The 25699-nt window shown below is 41.3% G+C and overlaps 1 protein-coding gene across 2 annotated transcripts in view; it reads left to right on the top strand.

Moving 5' to 3' along the window:
• Positions 1 to 25699, top strand: part of TDP1 (tyrosyl-DNA phosphodiesterase 1) — a 98900-nt gene that overhangs the window by 34600 nt on the left and 38601 nt on the right. For both annotated transcript variants that reach the window (XM_036882338.2, XM_036882337.2), the window contains exons 8-13: positions 3152 to 3319; positions 3781 to 3859; positions 5820 to 6005; positions 6583 to 6631; positions 8489 to 8555; positions 10247 to 10354. In XM_036882338.2, coding sequence (XP_036738233.2) covers positions 3152 to 3319; positions 3781 to 3859; positions 5820 to 6005; positions 6583 to 6631; positions 8489 to 8555; positions 10247 to 10354 — 657 coding nt within the window. The remainder of the gene's footprint in view (positions 1 to 3151; positions 3320 to 3780; positions 3860 to 5819; positions 6006 to 6582; positions 6632 to 8488; positions 8556 to 10246; positions 10355 to 25699) is intronic.

The following is a 25699-nucleotide window of genomic DNA, read 5'->3' as shown; positions in this document are numbered from 1 at the left end:
CTCTATCGCCAAGCAGAGGAAACAGCATGGGCAAAGGATCTGACGCAGAAAGGAGGGTGCAAGCTGAAAGCTGCAAATGCAGCACTTTTCCAGGAAGACCTGGAGATAACTCTTCTTGGGCCACACTTACCCCTTCTCCATTTTGTACCCTTGCTTGCCACTTCCCAAATGGGTATCGAAGGAAAACTTGGAGGTTAATTAGACACTAAAATTTTCCCTTCATCCCCAGTTTATTTTCCCATAAAACGTCTAAACTGGTGTCTTTTTAGAGCCTTTAATATGTTCTGGTTGTGCATCTCCAAGAGAAGAGTTGGATTTGGAAGACTCGTGGTTCTTTTTAATACTACTAACCCCTCACTCATCCTTGTGTACATATGCTAGATCCTGTTTTTGATCCCTTCTTTAAAGAAAGATTTGGTTTGGTGGTTTTTTGGAGGGAATTTGTTCAAATCAGTTTTAACCATTGCCCTTGCTTTTGTTAAGCTTGTCATTATGACTAGATTAATTTCTCTTTCTTTCATTTCAGCCATTTTGTACATCTCTGCCTTCCCTAGGGAACAGCTGGTTCACAGCTTCCTGTTAGGGGACACTCAGACATTTGTCTAGCATCCTTTCAGGACTCAAAACTTCTCTGCTGTAATCCTCCCCTGCCATATTTTGCCCCATTTCATTGCCCAGGCTGGGCTAGAACTCCTAACTTAGGGTGTAGGTCTGACTGAACAGGTCACATTTTAAATTGAGCTAAATCCACAGCCTTCTAGCTTCCAACCACTCGGCCTGCACTGACCCGAGTGTGTTGTGTAGAACAGGAGTACCCTCTCCTTAGGACAACGGTTCCAGTTGGAAAGAGACTTTTCCCTGAGCCTGACATCTCTACCCTTCACTCCTTCCCCACCACAGCACATGCCTTTGAGCACGTCCATCCCCACTGCCTGATAATGTTCCTGTAGACATGTTCTAGTTTTTGAGTGTCCCACTTAAAACATACTTGTCCAAACAGTGTAATTCCAGGTTCAGGGTTGAGGGGATCGCCACTGTCCCTAAGAGCCTCAGCCGCAGGACTCCTGATGCACTGAGTTTCCAGTTAACTTGGAGCGTGTGCCACTATTATAAGCTGCCAGGCTGAGTTTGGGGATTCATGACTCATATGCAGCCCCATCAAAAGAGGAAATGAGATTAACATAGCTTGTTCTTAGGGAAACAGTAATGAATGTAGCTAAAGAGATATATCAATTTGACAATCAGTTTTTTTGTGGCTCAGAGAACCCCACCGATGGCCTCCAACTGCTGGAGTCAGGAAGCTCTCTGCGCTTTCCCAGGGTGGCTGCTGTAGGGGAAGGGATTAAGGGTAAGACTTCAGGTGTTCTTTTTTTTTTCTCCTTTATTTAAAAAAGATGTAATTAAAGTAATTTATTGACTAGGTAGTAGCTTCACATGGTTCAAAACTCAAAGTGCCAAGGGTGTGAAGTCTCCCTCCAGCTTCCCTCTGGCAGCCGCCCTGGGGTGGGTGCTGTTACCTCACAGCAGTCTGCATTCTACTCTTTCTCTGAAATCTGCAGTTTCATGTTTGGGCTGTAATGTTTGAAAGACATTTAAAAAGGTATGCCAGTGTTCCAGCTGTCCTTTTTTAGTTGCTGCAGGGTCCTTCTGCTAATTTTTCACATTTAAAATGATTTGGCCCACAGCAATAATTTTCTCATCTTATTTTCTGAAGTGTTAATGCCGCATATCTCAGCATCCTGATGTAGAAAGTCATCACCTGTCATGTCCTCACTCCTATGAGTGAGCCTGTAATCCAGGAGGGCCCCCACACAGCTCTCTGAGGCAGGACCTCACACACCCATCTGCCCAGTGCGGTTGTTTTACACACACACAGGCAGACGCTCAGAGAAGCCATTGGGCTTGCCCCAGGTGGCACAGCCCGTCAGCAGCAGAGCCAAGTCCAGAGCCCGGATTCTCGTCCTTGGCAGTGTGTTACCTCTCATGTGAGGAGTCTCCTTGAGGTGGGAAGGAAGTATGACTGTCATCCTGCTAGAAACACGCACATAGTTCAGAATATGCACAGCCAGGATCCTCGTGGTTCTGGACGCTTCCTGTTCTGGTTGCCTGCATCTCGCCAGTCTCCTTTGAGCACTGTCAGGTGCAGGAAGTGGGCAGTTTCTCTTTTGGTTTGATGGTTATGTTATGTATAACATGATTATATTAGTAGAACCGTGGTGGAAGCAGCCACAGAAGGGGAAAGGCAAAAACTACTGGTACATCCCAAGCATTTCTTTAAGCTGAACATCGTTCATTACCCCACGTGTATCTTTGTAATACTCCAAGGAAGGACTGTTAACCTGAGCTTGCAGTTGAAGAAACTGAGCATCAGAGGGTTGAAGCCATGCTCTCGTGTAATCTCCTGTGGAGTACTTCAGAGGAGGCTTGGGTGTAGATAACGGTTTTCCATTTGTGGGTATACTATAGAAGTTTTGGCACAGTGCGTTGTTTTCCTTTGGGGAAAAAGAATTAATGAAATGAAAGATGTCATTAATATCTTGTTCACTGAATTAATTGACAGTGTGAGGTTAGTGTTAATGTGATATCATTAAATGTGGTGTGTCCTTATTCCAGACACCAGGAAAGTATAGGACATGAAAATATCTCAGACTGCTATAGCATATACATCATGCAAATGAGTTTATTGAAAAGAGATTTGTGCGAACATTTTTCTTAGTAGAGATAACTTATTCTTTTCCATTTTTCTGAAGAGCTTTATTGACATAGGTATGGGTTACTATGGATGGTGGGGATTTACTGTTACAATTAAGAGTAGAACTCTGAACCCTTGTCATCGAGCCCTAGCAATAGGAAGAGGAGGAAGAAGGGCTGATGGCAGAGGGAGCTCGGAAGCCTTGAGTCCTGTGAGGTGGGCGGAGGCCAGAGTTTACCTGGTCTTAAATTCGTGGTGAGGTGTTCGAAAATAGTTCTGACTGTGGTAGAAACCGTTAGAGTGGCGGGTGGATTTAGGTTCATGTTTCATAAGGCTCATCCTCCTTATCACGTGGAGATACGTACTGAGATTCACCTCTTCCCTAGGGTGAGTGCATCGCCATTACAGAGACATCATTGTGATCAGTTGCTTCCCTGCTGTTGTTTTTTTCTCTTCCAGAATATGGTTGAGCCCTTTGTACCCACGAAATGCCCATGGAACGCACAGGTCTGGGGAGTCAACAACACATTTTAAAGCAGATCTCATCAGCTACTTGATGGCTTATAATGTTCCTCCTCTCAAGGAGTGGATAGATATTATCCAGGAGCATGATCTCTCTGAAACAAAGTATGTGTTGTCTTAGCAATTTGGATGCTTACAGGAGGTTGATACCTTGAGAGCCACATGGCATGTGCAGTGCAGGGGCCATGGACAGAAGTGGGGTGATAATTTGGCAGCCTTTCCTCATGTGACAAGAGCAGAACCTCTCACTGTCTGTATCTCATGGGTCCCAGGCACTCAAGTGGAGGCCATAAGTCTTCCCGCTTACGTTCAGCCTGCCGCCAGAGAACCCTTACAGCTGATGAGGTCTCTGCCGGGTGCCTTACACCCTGCAGGTGTCCCACCATTACTTCATGTGCTTCAAAATGAGTTTGCATATCAATTACTCTTCTGACAAAGCATCCCAGGAAAGTGGCTTAGCCCCTAGAACATTTCATGATTACATTAGTTTTCATGTGTATTTTGTGATTTGGGGGTCCACAGATCACATCATTGTGTTCCATAGCTTGCGTTTTATATCTTCTTAGCGTTTATCTCATTGGATCAACACCGGGACGCTTTCAAGGAAGTCAGAAAGATAACTGGGGACATTTTCGGCTTAGGAAGGTAACAGAATTTTTACTATTTTAACATTTTTTAATAATTTAATTAATATTCTCTTTCCTTTTTCATTTATAATTGTGTGTTTTGACGGCAGCTTCACAATCTCTAGTATAATTCTGGGCAAATTGGATAATTTAATTGTGCAAACTGGATAATTGATTGCCTAATTGTAGTTTTCAGTACTTTCTACTGATGTGTCTTTTCTACAGGTGTAGACTGTTCTAAATGGCAAAAGTATGTGGACTTTTCTTAGTTTTCATACAAGCATGGCAGGTTTTGATTTTGCAGTGTATTTTAACATACACATTCAACAGAGAACAAAAAATATTGTTGAGTAAAGGCTATAACGGAGCTATTATGCATTTTGTTTACAAAACCAGTCCCTTGAAGAGAATTGTCATTACAAAAGTGACATTTACTGGGTATGAAAATGAACAAAGAAAGATCTTTAACAGAATAAAACAAGCAAGTTAAAGATCAGAGTTTCCTTCATCTCTCCATAGAGGACATAATACTGACCTTAATAAATTCCTAAAGCAGCTTTCTTAAAAGCTTTGCCTCTGTTTTTGTAAAAATGCATATGTAATATGTTATGTAAGAATTCCCTTTGGCTAATGAAACATTTTCATTGAAATTCCCTTTCTTGAAATGAGACCATGGCTGAAAGAGCAGGAAAGAGCTTGAAGCCAACATCTTCAGGTCTTGACCTACAGTCAGGAGTAGAGCACGCTGGTTAAGGGCACGGCTTGGAGGTGGATTCCCATACCTGGGTTCAAAATCCTGACCTGTTATTTATAAGTCATGTGACCTTGCCTTGCTCTTACCCTGCCTCCTTTGTCTTCTATCAAATAAGCATCGTAATAGTACTACACTCACAGAATTGGGAGGATTAAATGAAAGAAATATGTGCTGAGGGTTCGAAAGCATTGGTAGTTACTTGTGGACTGATGGTTTAGACAGTCTAGGTAATAGCATACACTGTGTAGATCACAGTCTTACTGAAAGTTGAACAGTGTCTTCAAGTTTTCAAACCACCCTTTACACACAAGCCCCTGTTGCATCCCAACTGCCTGCCTCCCTCCCAGGGAAGACGGGAATGCTCAGAAGTCTGTTTCACTGACATGTAAATGGAAGCAAGGGACGGGTGGGTCTAGGGTCAGGTAGCAGGGTGGGGCTGAGCACGAGAATAGAAAGTGGATCTTACCATTGCCAGCTCAGGCATGTTTCCCACACCCTGCTGCACCTCTGGTGGAAACTGTGGTTAGTGTGTTTATAAATATCAATGCCTCAGTTGTGTTAAGGAAAACAATAACATACTGAACAGTGTATCAGTCAGAATACAAGCTCTACTGGGGCAGGAACTGTAGTTATTTTTCTCGCTATCTCCAGCCCCTGGGTAGTACACATTCAGTACATGTGTAAGTAGATAACATTCCAAATTTCTGAAATGTTTCTGCAGCTTCCATAATTACCAAACAAAGCAGGAAGTGCAGATCAGTCTCTTGCAGTGCTTAAGGTAGCATGTATATGTAAAGATACTCTCTTTATTTTTAGAGCATCACAGCTCCCTGCAGCCCAAGTGTTAAACCTCTTTCAAGTGATGGAGTCCAAATATACAATAGTTTGACCTTCTATGTGTTTTTTAGGAATATTAAACAATTATGATTCTAAGACAAAAATCTCATTTCATATGACTTATCTGACATTTCTAACATGGATCTTATAAAAATGTTCTGGTTTTGCTTTAGTTATAAATCAAGGAATTTCGGAACAGAAATACTTCTCTCCACTTACTCCATTGAAATAAAATATTTTTAGCATTTAAAAAATATTTTCTAAAGAAGAAAAAAATGTATATGTGGGTATGAAATTGATCACTAATATTTTCAGTGTTTCCATGTTAATTAGGGGTTCAAAGCGTAGAAAACCGTGTTCTCAGTTGCTACTGCATTTGTGTTCGCAGCTTCTCAGAGAGCATGCCTCAGCTGTACCCAAAGCAGAGTCCTGGCCGATAGTAGGTCAGTTTTCAAGCATTGGCTCCATGGGGGCTGATGAATCAAAATGGCTGTGTTCTGAGTTTAAAGAGAGCTTGGTGACGCTGGGGAACGAGAGCCGGACTCCGGGGAGAAGTGCCATTCCTCTTCATTTGGTGAGTGGTCTTCCTCTTCGAGTTAATTAGTTTTGTTCTTTAGTCCAGGAGAAGAATGAGAATCAGTCCTCCTTGTCGTAGATGTTTTATTCAGTGATTCTTGGATGCATCATTCGCAACCAAGTGGACCTAATGTCAGCAGGTAGGAGTCAGTTTATTCAGAGCTCCCTTTCGGCCCCAGACTAGGGGTGTTAAGTTGTCAAGCCAAGGAAAAATTATTTGCTAAAGCATTGCCAGCAGGTTTATGAGCATTATTAATTATTTAGAAACCTTCAAATTAATAATTACTTTTGTATTCAGTTCAGTGTTAATCTGGCATTTCAGAGAGAAAATGCTCAAATCGAAGTGTAATATTTTTTCACCAACTATGTATGCTTCCTGTAGTTTTATTACTGGAGGTTCAGTTTTTTCATAAGATGGGACTTTTTAAAATTTAAAGAACATTATCTAAGTTTTTAAACCAAGTATTTCTTAATTGAGATTTTCATTTTCTTAAAAACTAATCCTCATTCCTTTTAACAAATAGTTTGTTACATTCTGACTTTTGTTGTTTGTGTGTTTTTTTCTTTATTTTTAGATCTATCCTTCCGTGGAAAATGTGCGAACCAGCTTAGAAGGCTATCCAGGTAATTGTTGGGGAGGCTGTCTCAGTTGTATTTCTTGTGTATATTTCATAAATGCCCTGGTAAACTTTAAAACAAGTAATACAAATGCTATCATCCTTAAGTTGAAAAGAGGTTAGGAATTTAGATGATCTTCTCTTATCTGGATAAGGATCATGAAAATAAGTAAAACTGGGCAGTGTGTTCCAAGGATGATTCCACACAGTTGGGCAATTTGGGTATGATACTTAATGCTCACAGTAACCCTCGGCATGGTTGTTATTCTTCTCATTTTTACCAACAAGACTGTTCTCACCTTTGCCAACAACAGACTGATTGTCCAGACAAGTCATCCAAACAAACCATCTTCCCCTACTGCTTCATGCCTTCCCAAAGTAATTTTAACATGCCTGTCTCTCTCTCCACACCTTCCCTGCCTGTATCCCTAGTACTTTGTGGTTCTTCCAAATTGGAACCCCAGATACAGATACAAATAAGATCTAGAATGTACACTTAATATTGAGATGAAACCTTTGGTATCATCTAGTTGATACATCTGTTCCCTAGGGCTTCATTTGTAAGTGCCAGGGTTATTCTGTAGACATGTTTCAACCCTATCCTCTATTTCTCTCATACCAGTGCTGGGTACTAAACTTCTACTTAGAATTCAACAGCCCCCCAGGTAGCACATTCAGGAGATATTAACCAAAAACTCAAACACTTGTATGCCTTTGAAAAAGAGGAAGTCTGATTGGTATTTGCTTATGTCTGGAAGCCAAATGCTCTGAATTAGACTAATTTAGTGCATTTATTGCTTGTCAAATAGATGTAACCCTGCCAGAAAAATCTTGGTAGGGCTTGGCATGTATTAGCCCATTTGTTGCTTTTTAATGGCAAAGCTAAAATTATTTCACTGATACTCAGGGATATGGTGATGTTTTGGTTTATTTATTTTGTCTTCTCCTTTCCTCTGATAACCTAGATCTATTCAAAGCATGCTTTATAATGGGGAAGATCATGATATTTTCAATAAAGCTATTTTGTAATAGGTCCTGAAACTGTGAGTATGTTCTTAGTTATTTGCAGTAGGAGATATAACATGCCTTATTTGATAAGTCAAAGAATTTAAAAGCCCTTTTTGGGGATAGGTTTCTACGGGAGAAGTTCCAGCATGTATTTGGAAAGTCACTGATGAAGCTACAATGGAACTTTCTTCCTTTGAGAGATGAACAAAAATTGTCTTCTAATTGTTCCCACTCAGAATTTTATCTTCATTCTCTTTGCAGGAATATGGCTTTTAGAATTCCTTTCTAAAAACGTAATTGTTTACCGAACATTTTAATTTATTTTAGTGATCATTCTCTTCCATTTGTAAGCATCTGTTTAGCTGGTACAAAGTCTGTTTGGAAATACCAGAGCGTAAAAGATGAAGAGGGCAGGAGAACAAGTCCTCATCCCATTCTGGCTCCCCAAGTGTCCTGGTCCTGGACAAAAGCAGAGGTGTGCCAGACCTCATCTCTGCAAAATGGGGCTAAGGATGACTTGCCTGCATGCCAATGGCAGGATGGGCCAGGACGCTTTCGGTGATTTTTCTACCACTTCAAATCTGTGCTGTTAATAGATGTTAAATTACCATCCCCAAGTGATTAAATAATATCTTTTTGGATTATAAATATTTACTATTTAATATTCATCCTTAAGAAAGAAAAACCCCACTGGGAGAACATACCTAGTGCAAGTAGAGACATTTTCTTTAGTCCAGAAGATAAGATAATGGAAGTTTGTTTATTTTTTTCATTTACCTCCTCGCTATTTACTGTGAAGCATTCTCAAATTACATTCTATAATTTTTGTTTTATTTCATTGTTCTTCTTTTAAAAGCTGGGGGCTCTCTTCCCTATAGCATCCAGACAGCCGAAAAGCAGAATTGGCTTCATTCCTATTTTCAGTAAGTAATTGGTTTAGAATGCTGCTGTTGCGTCTTTAGGCATAGGACCGTTATTTATGTCAGTCTGATGTTTTAAAAAAGAACCTTACATAATATAGCTATATATTTTTTTATCTACATATGTTTTAGTGATAGAAATAATTTAAAACAAGATTTTGAAAACTTTTTGGAATAGGTTTTTAATACCAAAGTGTAAAATTTATCTCTGAGGTTTCTATTTAAATATTGGCATGCAAAGGAAAAGATAAATAAAAGAAGATGCTGGGTAGCTTAGGATTTACATAAGCGGCATTTTGGTTCATAATTCCAAAATATAAGATACAGTTGACCCTTGAATAATACAGGGGTGGGGCGCCAGCCCCCTGTGCAGTTGAAGTCCGTGTATAACTTTTAACTCCTCCAAAACCTAACTACTAATAGACTACTGCTGACCAGAAGCCTCACCGGTAACGGAGTCATTAACACATATTTTGTATATTGTATGTATGGTGCTGTGTTCTTGCAGTAAAGTAAGCTAGAGAAAAGAAAGTGTTTTTTCAAATTGTCGCAAATCTCCAAAAATCCTTTCCGATATATGTTTATCGAAAGAAGTCTGTAAGTGGATCCATGCAGTTCAAACCCATATGTTGTTCAAGGGTCAGCTGTACATGCTGTCTGCACATTCATATGCCATGTGGCTGCAAGCTTCCTGAGGACAGCATCCATGCCACTCTCTCTCTAGTATGTGGAATCACGTTTTGGTTTGTTGTAAGAGTTCAGTGAATGGTTGTTGTCCTGTGGCTATTGGGGCTGCCCATCCTGCATGTTCTGGGCTGATCCCAGTGTCATGCTTGCTTCATCAGGCATTTATTATGCCAGACAGTCAGACGTGAAGGCAGAGCCCATTTCAGTAGCTTTCAGTCTAATTCAGTATGTCATCCTGGAGCCCTTCTTTAATGCTTTCTTGGGAGGTTGTCCCTTACAGAGAACATGTCTTTATATTGAACTCCTTTCAGTATTGTCTTCATTCAAGTGAATTTAATAATCTAACGATGGACCTACCTAACCCTAATCTATTCACAGACCATCTGTTGTTGTCTTGAGGGACCTTTCTCTTGTATTCATAACTCAGGATGTTGCCTCATGATAGAGGTCACTTCTTCCCACAGAAGCTCAGCCCTGCAATGTTGGAAACCCAGAAACCAAACTCAGATATGTGAATGACAGCCTTTGACTAAAGTATTTCTGGATTGTTCCTCTGCTCTTCAATATTCAATTGTGATACTCATGCTGTTTGCATTTTTCCCATTTTGTGTTTTGTTTCATTCAGTAAGCTTCCACTGAGCCCATCCTGAGTAGCAGTGTGAGAGCATGATTCCTGCTCTTAAAGAGCTCACAGTCCAGCTAGGAGAAAAGACACTCATGTAGGCAGTTAAAGCATAACAGAAATAACATGTGTATATGTCTTCATGGCAAAAAAGATGGGAAGGCTGTCTACCAGAAGCACCCAGTGCTTTTCATGGATGTTTTTCTACATACCCACAGATTATTCTGTTTTCTGGACAGAGTTTAATTGGATTCACAGGTTATGTCACAGAACTATGTACTCACTGTTTTAGATAATAGGATTTTGCTTTTCATGCAGTTTCCTAATATTAGGATTATGACATATTTGTGTTTTCTAATTCGTGATGTGTCTTTCCTGTTGCTAGCAAATGGTCAGCCGAGACATCTGGCCGCAGCAATGCCATGCCGCATATTAAAACATACATGAGACCCTCTCCAGACTTCAGTCAAATCGCTTGGTTCCTTGTCACAAGGTAAGTATTCCTTACATTCTTGATGGGGAGAATTTTTTAAATGTTTGTAACCCCTCTGAATATTGGTTTCCAAAACATGATTTTGTAAATGGATTGTCATTGGTTTTCAGTGTGCATGTGTGTGTCTTATATTGAGCCTTATTTAAAAAAGAAGCCCATGACTAATCCCTTTGTAGAGCCTATAATTGTTGCCTAATTTTCTAAGTCAGATGCTTATAAGTTTTACTTAAAGTTTGCATTTACTTCATTTTTTAATACTTCAATAATAGGGATTAGGCAAATTCATATTTGTGGCAAATACAGAAGAAAAATTACATGGTAAAAAAGATACTTGTTCCTAATTATTTTCTCTTAGGTAACAAACTTGAGCAATCTCTTACGTGTTCTTTTTTTTTAACATTTTTTAACATTTTTATTAAGATATAATTAATATACTATAAGGTCCACCAATTTAAAGTCTACAATTTAATAGTTAAGTATATTCACAGAATTGTGCAGCCATTACCATAACCTAATCTTAGATTATTTGTCATGCCCTATGAGAAACTCCCTACCTATTAGCATATTTGTGTCTATTTTTATATAGCAAGGTAGATGGCTTCACCCTGGAATAAGAAAACTGGGCTAGAACTTTAGTTCCTGGTTCTGGTCTGGACAAAGACCATTGGTCATCTCTTCATGACTTAATACCACAATTGATGTCAATAGCAGTAATTAAAATATCACAGAGTAGAATAATTTCTTCAATAATGAACAAACTTTGAAACAAAAGTTTTAAATCACTCACAAATAAACATTTAAACAAGAGAGCTACTTAGAAGGAAAACCCGGTCACTTCCCTAGTTTATGGAAATTCGTGGCTGAACTTTTCACCTGGCTCAGAATAAAGAACAGTGACCCGAACAGTGTTAGTGGTGCACATCAGATGTATGAGAGGGCTTCTGGAAGGTTTCTCAGGCACATAACATAATGGAAAAACATACTTTTGAGTCCTAAAGATGGCAAGATGCTATTCTGTCATTTACTAGCTTTGTGAACTTGAGAAATGTATTTAATCTGAGTGTGTTTCCTGCTCTGTAAAATGGGGAAAGTGATGGCTGCCTTTTGGGGTTGTCAGGAGAGTTAAATGAGATGCTAGCACTTGATGCCTAGGACATGATAGCTGTGATTTCACTTGTTGAAGCTTCACCTTCAAGACTGGGAAGGATAGTCAGAATTCACGCACTCTGCTATGTGTCTTTGATAAGAGAATTGTTTGTTTCTGAACAGGTAGGTTTCTTGGGTATGAAGACCTGAACTTTAGATTCCTGGGGTGGAGAGGTCATTGCCTGCAATAGATAGGCAGTGCCAGAGAGGGCAGTCACAGGACACACGTGGCCCCTCTTTGGGCAGTGAGTTCAAGTTCTGGTTGCCTTGGTAAGTCTGAGATTGTTATTAATCCCCTCTTCCCGATTTTATGTTAAATTATAGTACAGAAGCTATATATTCCTGAGTTAAAGTGATAAGAAATTAAGTCATGCTCCACAGCCTTCTACAAAGTTAACCAATTAGAGCATGAATTTGGGTATATTACGGATCCTGGAATGTTCTCCAAATGACCTGGATATTCAAAGAGACCACATTTCAGTGTCAGCTCACCTTTTTGTTCCGTAACTGTCTTTTAAATCAAGTTACTAAATTGCAGGTAGTGAAAAAGTAAACCAAGTTACTAAGTTGTGCCAAAGCCTGACCAGTATGTAACCTTCACTTCCTCTGTACGCTGATGATGAGTTGGTAGGACTGGGTGAAGTCATCAACCGGCCTCCAATTCTAGAACGCCACCATTGGAAGCGTTTCTGAGTAGCAGGCCATCAGACATCCCAAGGGCTACTGTATCACACAGCTCTGTTGTTGATTTGTCCTGAGTATGACAGGACGTTTTCCTCTGTCAGGTCCAACAAATCTCTCTTACCAACTGGGTCATAGGATTCTACCTGTTATATTACTTTTTTATACTAGTGAGGCTGTTACTGAAACCATACCACTTTGCATTGAATTGAAGGCTAAACTTAGAACTTTGGTTAAAATCCTCTTAACTGTCAACTTAGCTATCTGGTTTTTCTCAAAATGTGGTACCAAGCAATACAGAGAAACACCAGTTATTTGGCAAAAGAGGTCTTGTCTAGCATCATTTATTTTTTTCTGTGGGAAAACTGATGCCCAGAGAAATTAAGCGTGTAAGAGCATATTGCTCAGCTTTTGTCCACACAGAGGAGTGACCAGAGGTGATTTTTTTTTCCCTCCTGCCATTGGGTAGACTTTTCTTCCAAGGTACAGATGGATTTCTAAGTCTTTTGTGTAAGAGTTCTCACTGTCGGTCTTTGAGGTGCTAGATAAGGAAATCCTGGTACTGGGGTACCTGTGGATAAGGCAGAGGAGACACTGTTTGAGGGACCCCAGATGCAAATGCAGAGGTTGGGTCAGGAGCAGGTGGGGATCCTCTTGCATTTCTGTGTTAGGGTTTCCAGAGAAACAACCAATAGAGGAGATGACAGAGATAAATTTTTAAGGAATTGACTTTGATTGTGGGAGCTCGAAAGTCCCAAATCCACAGGGCCAGTGTGCCTCCTGGAGATGGATGTGGCAGTCTGAGTCTCTTTCTACTTCATTGGAAAAGTTGAATATACTGTCTATTTGGGGAGCTCTGTTTTCCTGAGACTGGAATAAAAAGGTAGATGTACTTCACAAAAGTTGCCTGAGTATTTACTGATGCTGTTTTAAGTGTATGAAGGGAGGTTGAGATTAAAGTAGCAGCAAGTAATCCTTTTCCAAAGGCCGAGTTTTTGTTGTTGAGTGACAGTGTGTGCTCGGCCCGGGGAACGCAGAAGGTGAGGCGAGACTCCTGCCACACAGGGGCCTCAGGAAGAGAGAGGGCGCTGCACCTCGTCGTTCACCTGTGCAAGGACTGTAATGGACGCACCATTAGAAGTGTGTTTTCTGGTTGGGTTGGGGTGAAGGTGGGTGAGGGACCAGTTAATGCTGAGGAAGCAGTATTTCAGGTAGGCCTATAAGTATGCTTACGAGTAAACAGGTAGATTGGCAGGGGAATCTGAGCAGAGGAACCAGAGGACAGGCCACCGAGCTGGGGAAGTACAAGGGGTTTTCAGGGCAGAGCTGAGCCTGTCCAGCTAGATGACAGTGTGTCACAGATTCAGTACCTTTAGGATGGATTTTCTCAAACTAGGGCAGCATGTGTTCCAGAAAGCATCCACTGTCAGTTCATCCACATAGTATTTGTAGGTGTTTTATATTGTGTGAATGTCTGCTTTAATATAGACTGGCTGTTCCTAAGTTAAATAAATTATAATTGGAAGTTAATTTATTTTAAGAATTTGAAATTTGCCATTATGGATTTGTGGCTTCTGATTTTGTTCTGGGTTATCCAGCCTAAAAACTATACTTGCCAAAGTGTATAAAAAAATAACAGCAACTAACAATCATTTGGTGATCTTGGTACACCAGACACTGTTCTAAGCAGCTCCAGGAGGACTCTGACAAACAGTGGTTAAGTAGGCATCCCATGGTCACAAGATAGTCAGCCACGGAAGCAGGGTTTGAACCCAAGGAATTTGGCTCCACGGCTGGCACCCTTCACCTCTATCGTCTAATGCCTCTTAGTTCAGACAGTTCTCATGTGCCTGTTTTCCGTGAAGAGCAGTTAAGTCAAAAGAAACTGCATCATGCTTTACTTTGATTGTTACATAAAAGAGAAAAACCCTCTACAGATGGGGAAACGGAGTACAGAGCAGTTAAACAAGTGCCCAGGAGCCCCCAGAGCATCTTCAGGCACTGTGCTGCGGGTAGTGAGTGCCCTGCTCAGAGAGGGGGCAGCTCATTAAATAGGGGGGCCCGGGAAGACCCCCCTGAGGTGGTGACATTTCAGAAGGGAGGGATGGATAGCTGGTGGGGAGGCATACTGGGCGGAGAGCCAGAGGCAGGAGTATGCTAGCTGTGTTTGAGAAGTGGCAGAGAGGTCGTCACTGGAGTGAGTGGGGTGGGGAGGCGCAGAGGTCAGGGCAGTAGCCGGCAGCCAGACTTTGCCTCTTACCTGTGTCAGTGGCCGAATTATGATTGCCTTGATGTCTCCTGGGTTTCCTGAAGCTTTATGAGTCATGGGTCTATGGGAGGTGGTTCTACATCAATGTATTTCTATAATTTGAATTGATTGGAATAATTTAAGTGCTTTTAAAACTCCTTGTTGCGTGAAACTTTCTAGAATAAGACATGGTTGCCCCATGCATTATAGGGTATTTAATAACCTTGCTTTCAGATACTGAATATGCCATGTCATGAAGAAAGCTGAAAAAATGCCCCACATATTTCTAAATATCCCTAAGATTGTGCTGGTGGTAATATTATCTTTGAGAATAAATTGATGAACTTTGTAGACAACTGATTCATGAGGGCTTTTATCGTTTTGTTTAATACATTTTCCTGCTTTAGAGAGGGGAGGCATGGTTGTAGGGAGAAGCATGGATTCCAGTCTAAATGAAATGCTAATGCCTAGCAAATCTAACAATCCATCAACAAAGTGGCAGACAGATAGTATCTTAATAATTGGACTTTAGTAATAGATAAAAACATCAAAAGCTACATAAATCTAACTCTTCTTTTCCAATACTTTTCTACTTTGATTTATGTTACCACTCCACATTTTCATGCTTAGGATAAATAACCAACTCCTTTTTATTAAGTGCAACAAAATTAAAACAAATTCCCCAGAAGATACTAGAAAATAAGCAAGATGGATGATAAGCAATATGAATTTTGACTCTAATATGATTGTGAGACTTTATTTTTAATAATCCAAATCTGCACATCTAAGTGTTGCTCTTCAGGGTGGTCACCTTCTGCAACTAGGTACTTTTACCAAGAATACTGCCATTGGTCAACTCTTCTGTCACTCTTCAGAGTTTCCATAAAAGTTAGTTTGCATAGCACATGAGCAAATAAGTATTGTTTTTTAATAGACACTCTTCTGTTTTTGGCCTTCTATTAGTTTTCAGTTGCTGTGTAATAAGTTACCATACCCTAAGTTGGTTGAAACGGTGCAGGTTTATTATCCTACAGTTTCTGTGGGTCAGGGTTCTGGCCACAGGTTAGCCAGGTCCTCTGCGCAGGATCAAGGTGTCAGCCCAGCTACAATCTCCTCTAAGGCTAGGCTCATTCATCCGTCTTCTAAACTCGCTTGTTGGTTGGCAGAATTCAGTTGCTTGTGGCTGTAGGACTGAGGTTCCTGCTTTCTTGGTGGCTGTCAGCAAGGGGCCATACTCAGCTCCACTGTGCTTCCTCTGGTGCCCTGCTAAGTAAGACAATTCACAACGTAGCTGTTTGCTTCTTTGTACTGAACAGGAGAATCCTTTTCCTCAGGAAGGACTCAGACCCTCTTTTAAGGCTCCACTTGTTAAGGCAAGACCTTTCCATGGTTACCCCAAACTTTTTGAATATATTAGTCAACTGATAACCTAACTGTGGGAATGAGATCCCATCATATTTACAATTTTTGCTTATACTCAAAGGAAGGGATTTATACCAGACGTGGATGCCAGGGGCAGAGGTGGGAATCCTGGCCACCATCGTCCAGTTCTACGTCCTATAGGACTCGGGGGAATTTATTAACATTTGATTCATCCATCTTATTGCCCAATGTTGGCTTGAAATAATTTCTTACTGTTCTCAAAATTGAGATTTATTTTCCACATTTAGGAAAAACCGTCCTAGAACATACTCAAAAGACTGAACCTCAGGCTGCAAAGGTTGTTTGAGAAGTGAGGTTCTATAATTATGTGGAGCCAAAGGAGAAGCCTTTCTTGCAGTGAGGGAATCACCTTATAGCACAACTGCTTTGGAGAACCATATTCACTTGGGTATGTAGAGTTGTTAAAAATAGTAAGTCTTATAAAAGATAAGTAGAATCCCAAAAGACCTAATTTCCTAGTTAAAAAAAAAACCCATCCTCACCTTACAAGTGTAAGTCACGTATTTCTTACAGTGTGTCCATAATATCTTATTACCTTTCATCTCTCTACCCCATCATAAGTAGAGGACTTGTCCCGCCGGGCATGAGGACTTTGTTTTTTTTTTTCAATCAGTTTGCATTTCACAAATGTGAGAACTGGTTACTGAAGATCAGGGATTGAAATTTTATAAAAATGCTAGGTTTAATAGTTTTTATCTTCCATTCTATTTATCCTTTTAAATGTGCATAAATCACAAAGTTTTCATTTCTTCCCTCTTGTTATGTGTTATGATTGGGCTTCTGACTGAGAACATTTTAATCGTTCCTGGGTTATGTTTTAGTATATAGTTGCCATATCACTGAGAGTGGTCAGATCTGCACTGAACCATTTTTAATGACATTTCCATTTGATCAGACTGTCTGCCTTAGAAGTTTTGGTCTAAGATAAAATGACACTTCTTTTCCTGCTAAAATAGTCATCTTGAGTGTTGGTAATTATTTAATGTCTGTGGTTTTCTTTCAGACCAACAAAGACCAAGCCCATTAGGGTGCCTGGTCTGTGGTGGCTCAGAAGTTTTTGATTGAATGTGTGATATTCCCCTTAATCTACCTACTGTTCATTTTCTGACTACTTCTCAGATTTTAAGTTTCTCTTTTTGTACTGTTCAGAACAGTGATGTTTATGCTTAAGGTCCATCTTAGAGGTTCCCCTTTGAAACTTTTTCTAGCTCAGCAGACAGAATTCATTGTCTTTTCCTTTGTGTTTGCAGAGCGTTTTCTGCTTGGCCCTTTTTACCTGTTCCTTGTTGGCTCTTCATGGGTCCTTTTGCCTGAATATATATGAGCTGCTCGAGGATGGGTACCAGGTCACACATCTTTACATCCTCAGAGTCCAACACTGTGCATATGGTTAGTGACCAATACATACTTGAATTGAACCCTTGACAAAACAGTTTTTCAAATAGGTAATAGATTCCCACAGTAGGAAAAGGGTGTATAGAGAAACTTTGTCTTCCCGCTCCTACTTCCCAGCCGTCCCGCTTCTCAGCCTCAAACCATTACTACTCGTTTCTTGGGTTTGAGAGCTTCACCCTCATCAGATGAACATTTTCAATCCCAGGCACCTCAGATGGTGACATTCTCCAATCAGCCAGCATACCAAGGAGGAAATAACAGTGAGGCATAGAGTCCAGAAAAGATCCATGTCCTAATTTGGGATTTCCACTTGCTTTGCCACTTAAATTTTAGAAAAGTCACTTTTAATCTGGACTTGTATCTCACTTATGGAATGTTCTGAGGATGATGATGGAAAACATAGGTAGAAGGTACCTATTAAACTGTTTGACATTGAATATTAACTGCTTGATTTGAGTGGCTGCTAACAACTATGTGCTACTAAACTCATTATGTCTCTTGGGATTCAAAAAAGTGTCTTAAGAAGCCTTTATCTGTTTTGTTTTTGTAACATATGAATGTATAATATGTGACCTAAAGACTTGTCCATAGGCATAGCCTTCTCTAAACTCAATATGTGGTTAATTTTAATTAAAAACTGTTCAGAATTATTGTATGTGATCAGGTACATTCAGCCAGAGGTATATGTTTACAGAAACTTAAAACGAGCACTTTAGCTTGAATTTATTAGAATGTTATGTTGGCTGACAGTTTCCTCTTTCGTCTGGTTGCTTTTATGGAAACCTATTTATAGTTTTTGATCTACCATGAAATCATCCTATGTTTGGGCAGCCTTTTGTTCTGGAAATTACTGGGACATGATGACAAATACAGTTTTGAAATTTTACTGTGGAAGAAAGTGGTCAAGAAGAGCTTGAAAGCAGCAGCCTTGGCCGAGGAGACAGTGCCCGGGAGTAACTGGCAAACCCAGTGAGAACAGCCATGAAAGCTGTGCATTGTGGGTGGGCAGAAAGCAAGTGCTCTTGCAGTTGCCTAGCAACTGACAGGCATTGCAGGATAGTCAGGGATGAGCAGAAATGTTGGTGCTGCTGCTTTGGGGAAAACGAGACAAGTGCTTGACTATAAAACCGTGGTTTTTTTGAGGAAACATAAAAGACATTCTGCCCTCCCCTGCTTTTCAGCATTGCTGTGCAGTACTTCCTAATGTCTGTTCCTTTGATTCTGAGACATAGTCTTTTCTCCTCTTTTGTCTGAGTTTTCAGTGAAAATCAAAGTGGGTCACAGAGAAAATATTTGTAAATGTCATTGGGTGGACTTGGTTGCCTGGCGCTGCAGCTCTGAGATACTGGGATTCACTGGTGTGCCTCCGGTGTTTTGTTACAGGCAATGGTTAACAGGACAGCCGACCCTTGAAACACAAGAGTTTAAACTGTGCTGTCCACTTAAATGCAGGTTTTGTTTTGTTTTGTTTTGTTTTGTTTTGTTTCAGTAAGTATATTGGAAAATTTTTTGGAGATTTGTGACAATTTGGAAAAACATTTTCTTTCACCTTATTGTAAGAATATGGTACATAGTACATATAACATACAAAATATGTGTTGATCAGCTGTTATCAGTAAGGTTCTCTGTCAACAGTAGTAAAGTTTTGGGTGAGTCAAAAGTTCCATGCATACTTTTTACTATGCAGGTAGTCGGCACCCCTACCCCACACGTTGCTCAAAGGTCAACTACACTAAAGTCTGGGCATGACTTCCTTTATACATTATAGATGATGCAAGATCATATCACTGCCTTCACTTTCTTTCACTCTGGTACAAGTAAACCAAAGAGCATTCCCCTCTCCACTCTCAGGGAGCAAGTCTCTTGGAACATTATTCCTGGTGGAAAGAAGCTTAGAGACCCCTGACTTAGGGCCTCTCGAGCTTGTGTACACTGGCACTGGTAGTCACAAAGGGTACCTGTGGCTTGAGATGCAGAGGTTCCGTTTGGGATTCCCTCACCAGGGACTGGCTCCCCAAGAAGTAAAGCAAGTACTTATATGGTTCTTGTTACTACAAGTCATTTAATTTCCCAAACTAGGAGCTAGGTACTAATATTATCCCCATTTTAGAAATGGGAAAACCAGAACAGAGCTTAAAGAACATGCCTCAAGTTACCCATTTATTAAGGTGGTAGAGCTAGGATTCAAACCCAGATGGTCTGATGTGAGTATTTCCTCCCTGTGTGCCAGGCAGTGCCCTAGGCTTTGCTTGTGAATGATAAGACAGCATGGTCCTTGCCCACAAGGAGCTTGTCTTTTAGTTGGCGTAGCCCTGTGATCCTTCTGCTTTGGCATCAGCACTGCTGACTGAGGAGAACACAGCTTAGAAACCCACTGCAGTCCTCATTTCCTAAAATAGTGACCTTCCAGGTGTCCCTCCTCCCTGGGAACCCTCAGTGCTGCTGAGCCAGGCCCTTCCCGGTTCTGCCCTGGGCCTCGTCCACAGTGCCCTGACTTGCTACCTGTTGCTTTGCCATAGTACTGCCCACCTGGAGAGGTTTCAGTTTCTGCCGTAACTACCATCTGTGGCCCTCGGTGAGCGAGCTCAGACTACTGAGCTGGCAGGGAGTAGCCAGTACTGCTTTTTCTCAGCCTTTGTGTGTCCTGCCTCTTAGTTCACTGAGCAAGCATTTACTGGGTGTGTGCTCTGCATCAGGCTTTGTTGGGGGGTACAGCACTTACAGCTTCTGTGCTCTCTTAAAATACTACTGTACCCTGGTCACCCGGGTCGCATTTACTGGTAGACATCCAGGCAGCAGACAGATGTCTTGAGCCTCCGGTCCTCTGCTTCTGCCCCTCCAGTCTGTTTATACCAAACTCACTGGGTAGTGGCTAATGTGTCTTTGGGATGTTTTTTATCTCACCTTTCTTTTAAGTCCCAGATTATCATCCAGTCAGTTACTTACCTTTTCTGTTACTTCAGATGCACATTCGGTGCCCATTCTTGATACCATGCTGTGCCTGAGGGCCTGCAGATGTCCCTGAACTTGGGATATTGATAGCTAGATCTGATCAACTGAGAGCTTGGTCAGTGCATAGTGATGGGTGGGTGGGGGGTGGGTATTCAGGGGAATTTTTATGCTGTGGCGCTTAAGGCATCCAGAGTGGTGCTGATGAAGTAGGGAGTTGTCCAGAGCAGAGAGCGCTTGCTTCTGCGTAAAATAACTAGGTGAAGCTTCAGAAATTGGTACGTTTTTGTTTGATAGGCCGAGGTGGGTACTTGAAGTAGAAGAAATCATGTACTTGAAGTCCTGAAACATGGTGTACTGGGAGGTGAGGTGAGAGGTCTCCTGGGCTGGCACAGCCTGGCACGGGGAAGGGGGGGAGAGAAGCCTGACCAGCAGATGGGGCCGGGCTTGTGGAGCTTGAACAGGCCCAGGACTAGACTTCCCAGGTGGGGGGGTCACTGAATGTTTTTGAACAAGGATTGAGATGATCAGTAGTGTTTGTTAACGTTACGGACTAAGCCTATTGTTCTAGGCTTCAAAACCTACGTACTGTTTTCATGGTGATAGTGTCGTGGGCCCTCCGAGTTGTAATGGAGCAGGTATTATACCGGCTTTATGACTATAGAAGCAGGTATGAAGTTGAGGCTGCTCATCCAGTAAATGGTTGAACTGGAAATTGAACCCAGATCTTCTGTCTCCTCCAAGTCATATACTCTTTCTAGAATTTGTTTATGGGCTGGATTAGAGGAAATAAGCATGGTGGCAGAAAAACCTGAAAGACTGATGTAAAATTCGAAACACAGGACTGTAGAGGTAGCAGTGGGATAGAAAAGCAGAGGGGCCATTCACGTAGAGATGTGATTGCAAAGGAATCTGAAGGCCTCGGGAATGTGGGGCTGAAGGAAGTGCTTGCTGGCAAGGTTGTGAGCATAGCTCTGCAGTGTTACTTGGCTGTAACAGTCTGCTGTCTGCAGTCAGACCTTTGCTTCCAGACAGTTGATTCAACTCTAGGCTCTTTCCCCAGGTGTAAAACCAGGGAGTGGACTAACACAGTTTTTTCAGGCCACGTTCCTTAGAGCCCTGAAGGTTCTGGAAGTTCTTTTCCAAGCCCACAACAACAGTGGGTAGAAGGAGAGAGGTGTTGGTAATACTGCTTCACCTAGAGACCATTTGCCTTTTGTCTGCTTTAAATGTTTCCTTTGGACAAAGGACTCTCTCGGTTTAAAGAAAAAAAGGTTTAAAAAACCATTATGACAATCACCCAGGGCCCACTCTAACAAACATGTCGTAGTTCTAGAAAAACTAGTAATTGCCAAACCTTACCTTTGTGCTTTGTTTTACAATTTACTAAGCACTTTGACCTAGATTATTTCATTCATTCTTCATTATAATCTGGCAACATGAATAGATGAATAGAAAACACCCGTATTACAGAGGAAGAAATTGGCACCCAGATGACGTAACCCAGAGTAACCTAGCTGGCCAAGACCAAAACTCAAATCTCAAGAGGCAGCTGCCCCTTTCAGATGCTTAAATCGCCTTTCCATCATAGGAGATGGACCAAAATATTGGAACAAGTTAAGGAAAACTGAAATAGAAAGCAGTTTTTGGTTATCACATTGCTTATAATGAATTACATACTGAGATTCTTTGATAGAGTATTCTAAATATCCTGAAATTTGCAAAGCAGCTTTTGATCCCACTTGAAAGTATTTTTTGTCACTTTGGATTCTGGAGGCTGATATGATGGGTCCTAAAGCCTGTGCAATTCCATTGGTGGGAGTAAAGATAGACGGAGTCTTTTAAAGACTAGTTTGAGAGCTAGGCTGGCTCTGCTGTGGAACGGAAGCTAGCTGCCTCAGTTCAGTGTGGCTTTGAAAGAGCTTGCTTGGGGTCACAATGTGCCTGTGATCGAGGAGCAAAGCATGGTTGTAAAAAGATTTCTCAGGATCTAGTTGGTGACTTTTCAGCATTATTACTTGCAGAAGCCCACACCAAATATCTGCCCTCCCTGTAGTTCTCTACTCTTATCTGTGGGAAAATGTGACTCATAATTATTTTCATTTTTCTTTTCTTGCTGGCATTTCTTTGTATCTGTAAAACATAACAGTCCCCCTCCCCCCCAAAAAACAGCTGACATGTTGCCCTTTGGTTCTTAATCTCACAAGATTATTGAACATCTGCAGAACTGGTTTAATTTTAGCCATACAGGTTAAATTTAACTACTATTTAATTAATGACCATTAAATTCCTGGTGCATCATCACTCCTATCGAAAAAACTGAGGGATGTATATGTATATTAAGAGGACCAAAATCCTCTTGACTTCATTTACAAAATTAAAAAACTCACCATATCTCTACCTCGGGAACTTGCGCCAGGATTATGAAATCAGTACAAGTAATCTGGTGAATAATTTTGAGAACCTTCTACTGCCAGAACTTTCTAGGATTCAGAGGCCTGGATGATTCTGCCTTCTGGAGAATTCCATTCCTTGTGAGTCACGCCAGAAAGGAGAACCAGAGTCACCTCCCAATAAATTTAGCTCACTGTTGACAATGGTAATAGCTAACATCTATTAAGCATCATCTGTGTGCCAAGGACTTTGTACATCTTATCTGATGTAGTCTGCATGTCATGTTCGAGGCAGGTACATTTCCATATTTTACAAATATGGAACCTGAAGATAAGCAATGCTAGCACTAACTATGACCAAAATGCAGGTGAGCTCAGATATTGCTCTGGCCGACTACCCTACTATGCCTTTTGTGCTTAATGGTCAACAAGTGGGCTTTTCTCTAGATTTGGGGATTTTTAAGTTTTTAATTCTCTAACTGTAATGAACAAAATAGTTTTAATAAATTGTATCTTTCAAGCCTTTGTGTATTAGTCTCTTTTCTTGAATTAATTACATGTTTCTTGCCTACATAACATCTGCAGGATTCAGTTGGCAGACATCTGTGGGCTGGAATAGCCACGGACAGCTTCTTGAAAGAGATGTGGTTTGTGGGGGGAGGAGGAGGGCTCAGATACCCACAGGAGTGGGTAGGGTGGAAGGCATCATGAACAAGAAAATGTCTGCAAAGATGTGGAGGCAATCTGCTAATTCAGTTAAGTGTGGAAGAGTCAGAGAAAGGCGTAATGGGAAATTAGATTGAAAAGCATAAACTTGGTCAGACTGAGGAAGGTCCCAAAGCCAGGCTCTGGAATTTACTTTACACTTAAGTAGAAAGGATGCAGTGATACTCTGAGAGCCACTGGAGAAGGGTATAGAATGAAAAACCAGAGACTGGCCATCTATTTGAATCCACAGGCAAGGGTGAAAGGGGCTGAACTGGGAGATAGATTTTACTGGAAAAAAACAGAAAGAGGATGTTAACACAGGTAAAATAGCTTGGTGATGTGCTGTACATAGTTACCTATGGAGTAGACAAGTCCAGAATGCCTGAGCTTTTTGTGCCTGACTGAATGAGATTGGGACAAAAAGGAATTCAGGGCAGAGCTGGTTTTCAGAGGGAAAAGCATGCTGATAGGTTCTGTTTTGGGAGTACTGGGTTTGGGGCAATGATATGACTTCCCCATAGAGAAATCCAGTTTATGGTTGGAGTAGCAATTATTTGGTGAGAGGCCAAAGATGGAGAAATCTGGGAGTCTACAGGTCATCCTTATTGAAGTAATGGTGTAACTGGAGAGCAGGAAAGCCCCCAAGGAAGAGAAGAGGGCAATAGAAGGAGCCAAGGATGCAGCATAAATTTAGAAGGTTCAGGGTGGGAAGGGCAACCAAAGAGAAAGAAGCTGAATCAGAGAGCTGGGAGAGAACCAGAATAGCATTAGAGAGTCAAGGAAGAGAGATGCAAAGAAAGTGGAGAAAACCATACTGGTGCAGCCAAGAGGGTAGAGCAGGGCTTCTCAAGCAGGGCATGGTTGACACTTGGGGCCAGATCCCTCTTTGTTATGGGGACTGTTTTGTGCATTGTTGGGTGTTCAGCGGCGCCCCTTGCCTCTACGCATTAGATGCTAGTAGCATTCCGCTCTCCAGTTGTGACAGTGAAAAATGTATCAGACATTGTCAGAGGTCCCCTAGGGACAAAATCACCCCAGTTGAGCACCACTGGTCTAGAAGAAGAAGGAATATGAAAGACCACTGGGTCTGGCAGTTAAGAATATTGAGCAGAATTTACCTGAAAAAAACAAGATCCCTGATTCAGAAAGACAGATGCACCCCTATGTTTATTGCAGCACTATTTACAATAGCCAAGATATGGAAACAACCTAATTGACCATAAGTAGATGAATGGATAAAGAAGATGTGGTCCATATACATAATGGAATAGTATTCAGCCATAAAAAGAAAAGTCCTACCATTTGCAACAACATGGATGAATCTAAAGGATGTTATGCTCAGTGAAATAAGCCAGGTGGAGAAAGACAAATACCAAATGATTTCCCTCATTTGTGGAGTATAACAACAAGGCAAAACTGAAGGAACAAAACAGCAGCCGACTCACAGATTCCAAGAAGGGATTAGCAGTTACCAAAGGGAAGGGGCCGGGGAGGGATGGAGAAGCGGATTAAGGGGCATTGTAATTAGCATTCACAATATAGCGGGGTCACGAGGAAGGCAGCACAGCACGGAGAAGGAAAGTAATGACTCCATAGCATCTTACTATGCTGATGGACAGTGATTGCAGTGGGGTGGGGGGGACTTGATAATATGGGTGAATGTTGAAACCACAATGTTGCTCATGTGAAACCTTCATAAGATTGTGTATCAATGACAATTAAAAAAAATTTTTTCATCTGAGAGAAAAAACGTATGAAGAAGCAACTAGGGCAAGGTAACATTTAGACTATAAATCCTGAGAGTTTGTGAGTTCTATCCGGGAGTGTTGTCTGGGGAAGGCAACTCTTTGCTGATCTAAAATAGCTCTCTGAAGACCTTGGGGCGATTGGCTCCTGCCACAGTGAAGGTGACTCTTTTATTGGCCGAGCAGTGGTCTCGCCCATCACGCTGTGTCCCTTTCCCTAGCAGTGGGCTCTGGCAACAAGGGACTTCCACTTTCGTGCTGGCAGCAGGATGGCCACTCTCAGTTGGCTAAGCCATCTCTCCCGAGTACCAACTCTCATAAAGGTCCACCTCAACTAAATTTGGACTTCATTCCTTCCATCTCCCCTTGCCTGGAACAATAGTGTGACTTGATCTATCCTTGATTTGGAGTGCATAAATTCTTTATTGGCTTAGTAAGGGACATTATCCTGTGTGCTTTTGCCTTGTGAAACTCCTACAGTGAACTTGTGTTAAAGAAACCATTGGCAAAGACAAAAGAATACTGAGTGGAAGTCAGACTACTTAGAATTGAAGAGGGAGAAATGGAGGAAAAGGAAGCTGAGGATGTAGACAGTTCACTCACTACGTGAGAAAGAAGATACAGCAAAGGGAACCTG

This window comes from Manis pentadactyla, chromosome 11, assembly GCF_030020395.1.
Source record: "Manis pentadactyla isolate mManPen7 chromosome 11, mManPen7.hap1, whole genome shotgun sequence".
Taxonomy (NCBI): domain Eukaryota; kingdom Metazoa; phylum Chordata; class Mammalia; order Pholidota; family Manidae; genus Manis; species Manis pentadactyla.
Note: the sequence above shows the minus strand (reverse complement) of the source record. Positions and strands in the feature narration are given on the sequence as shown.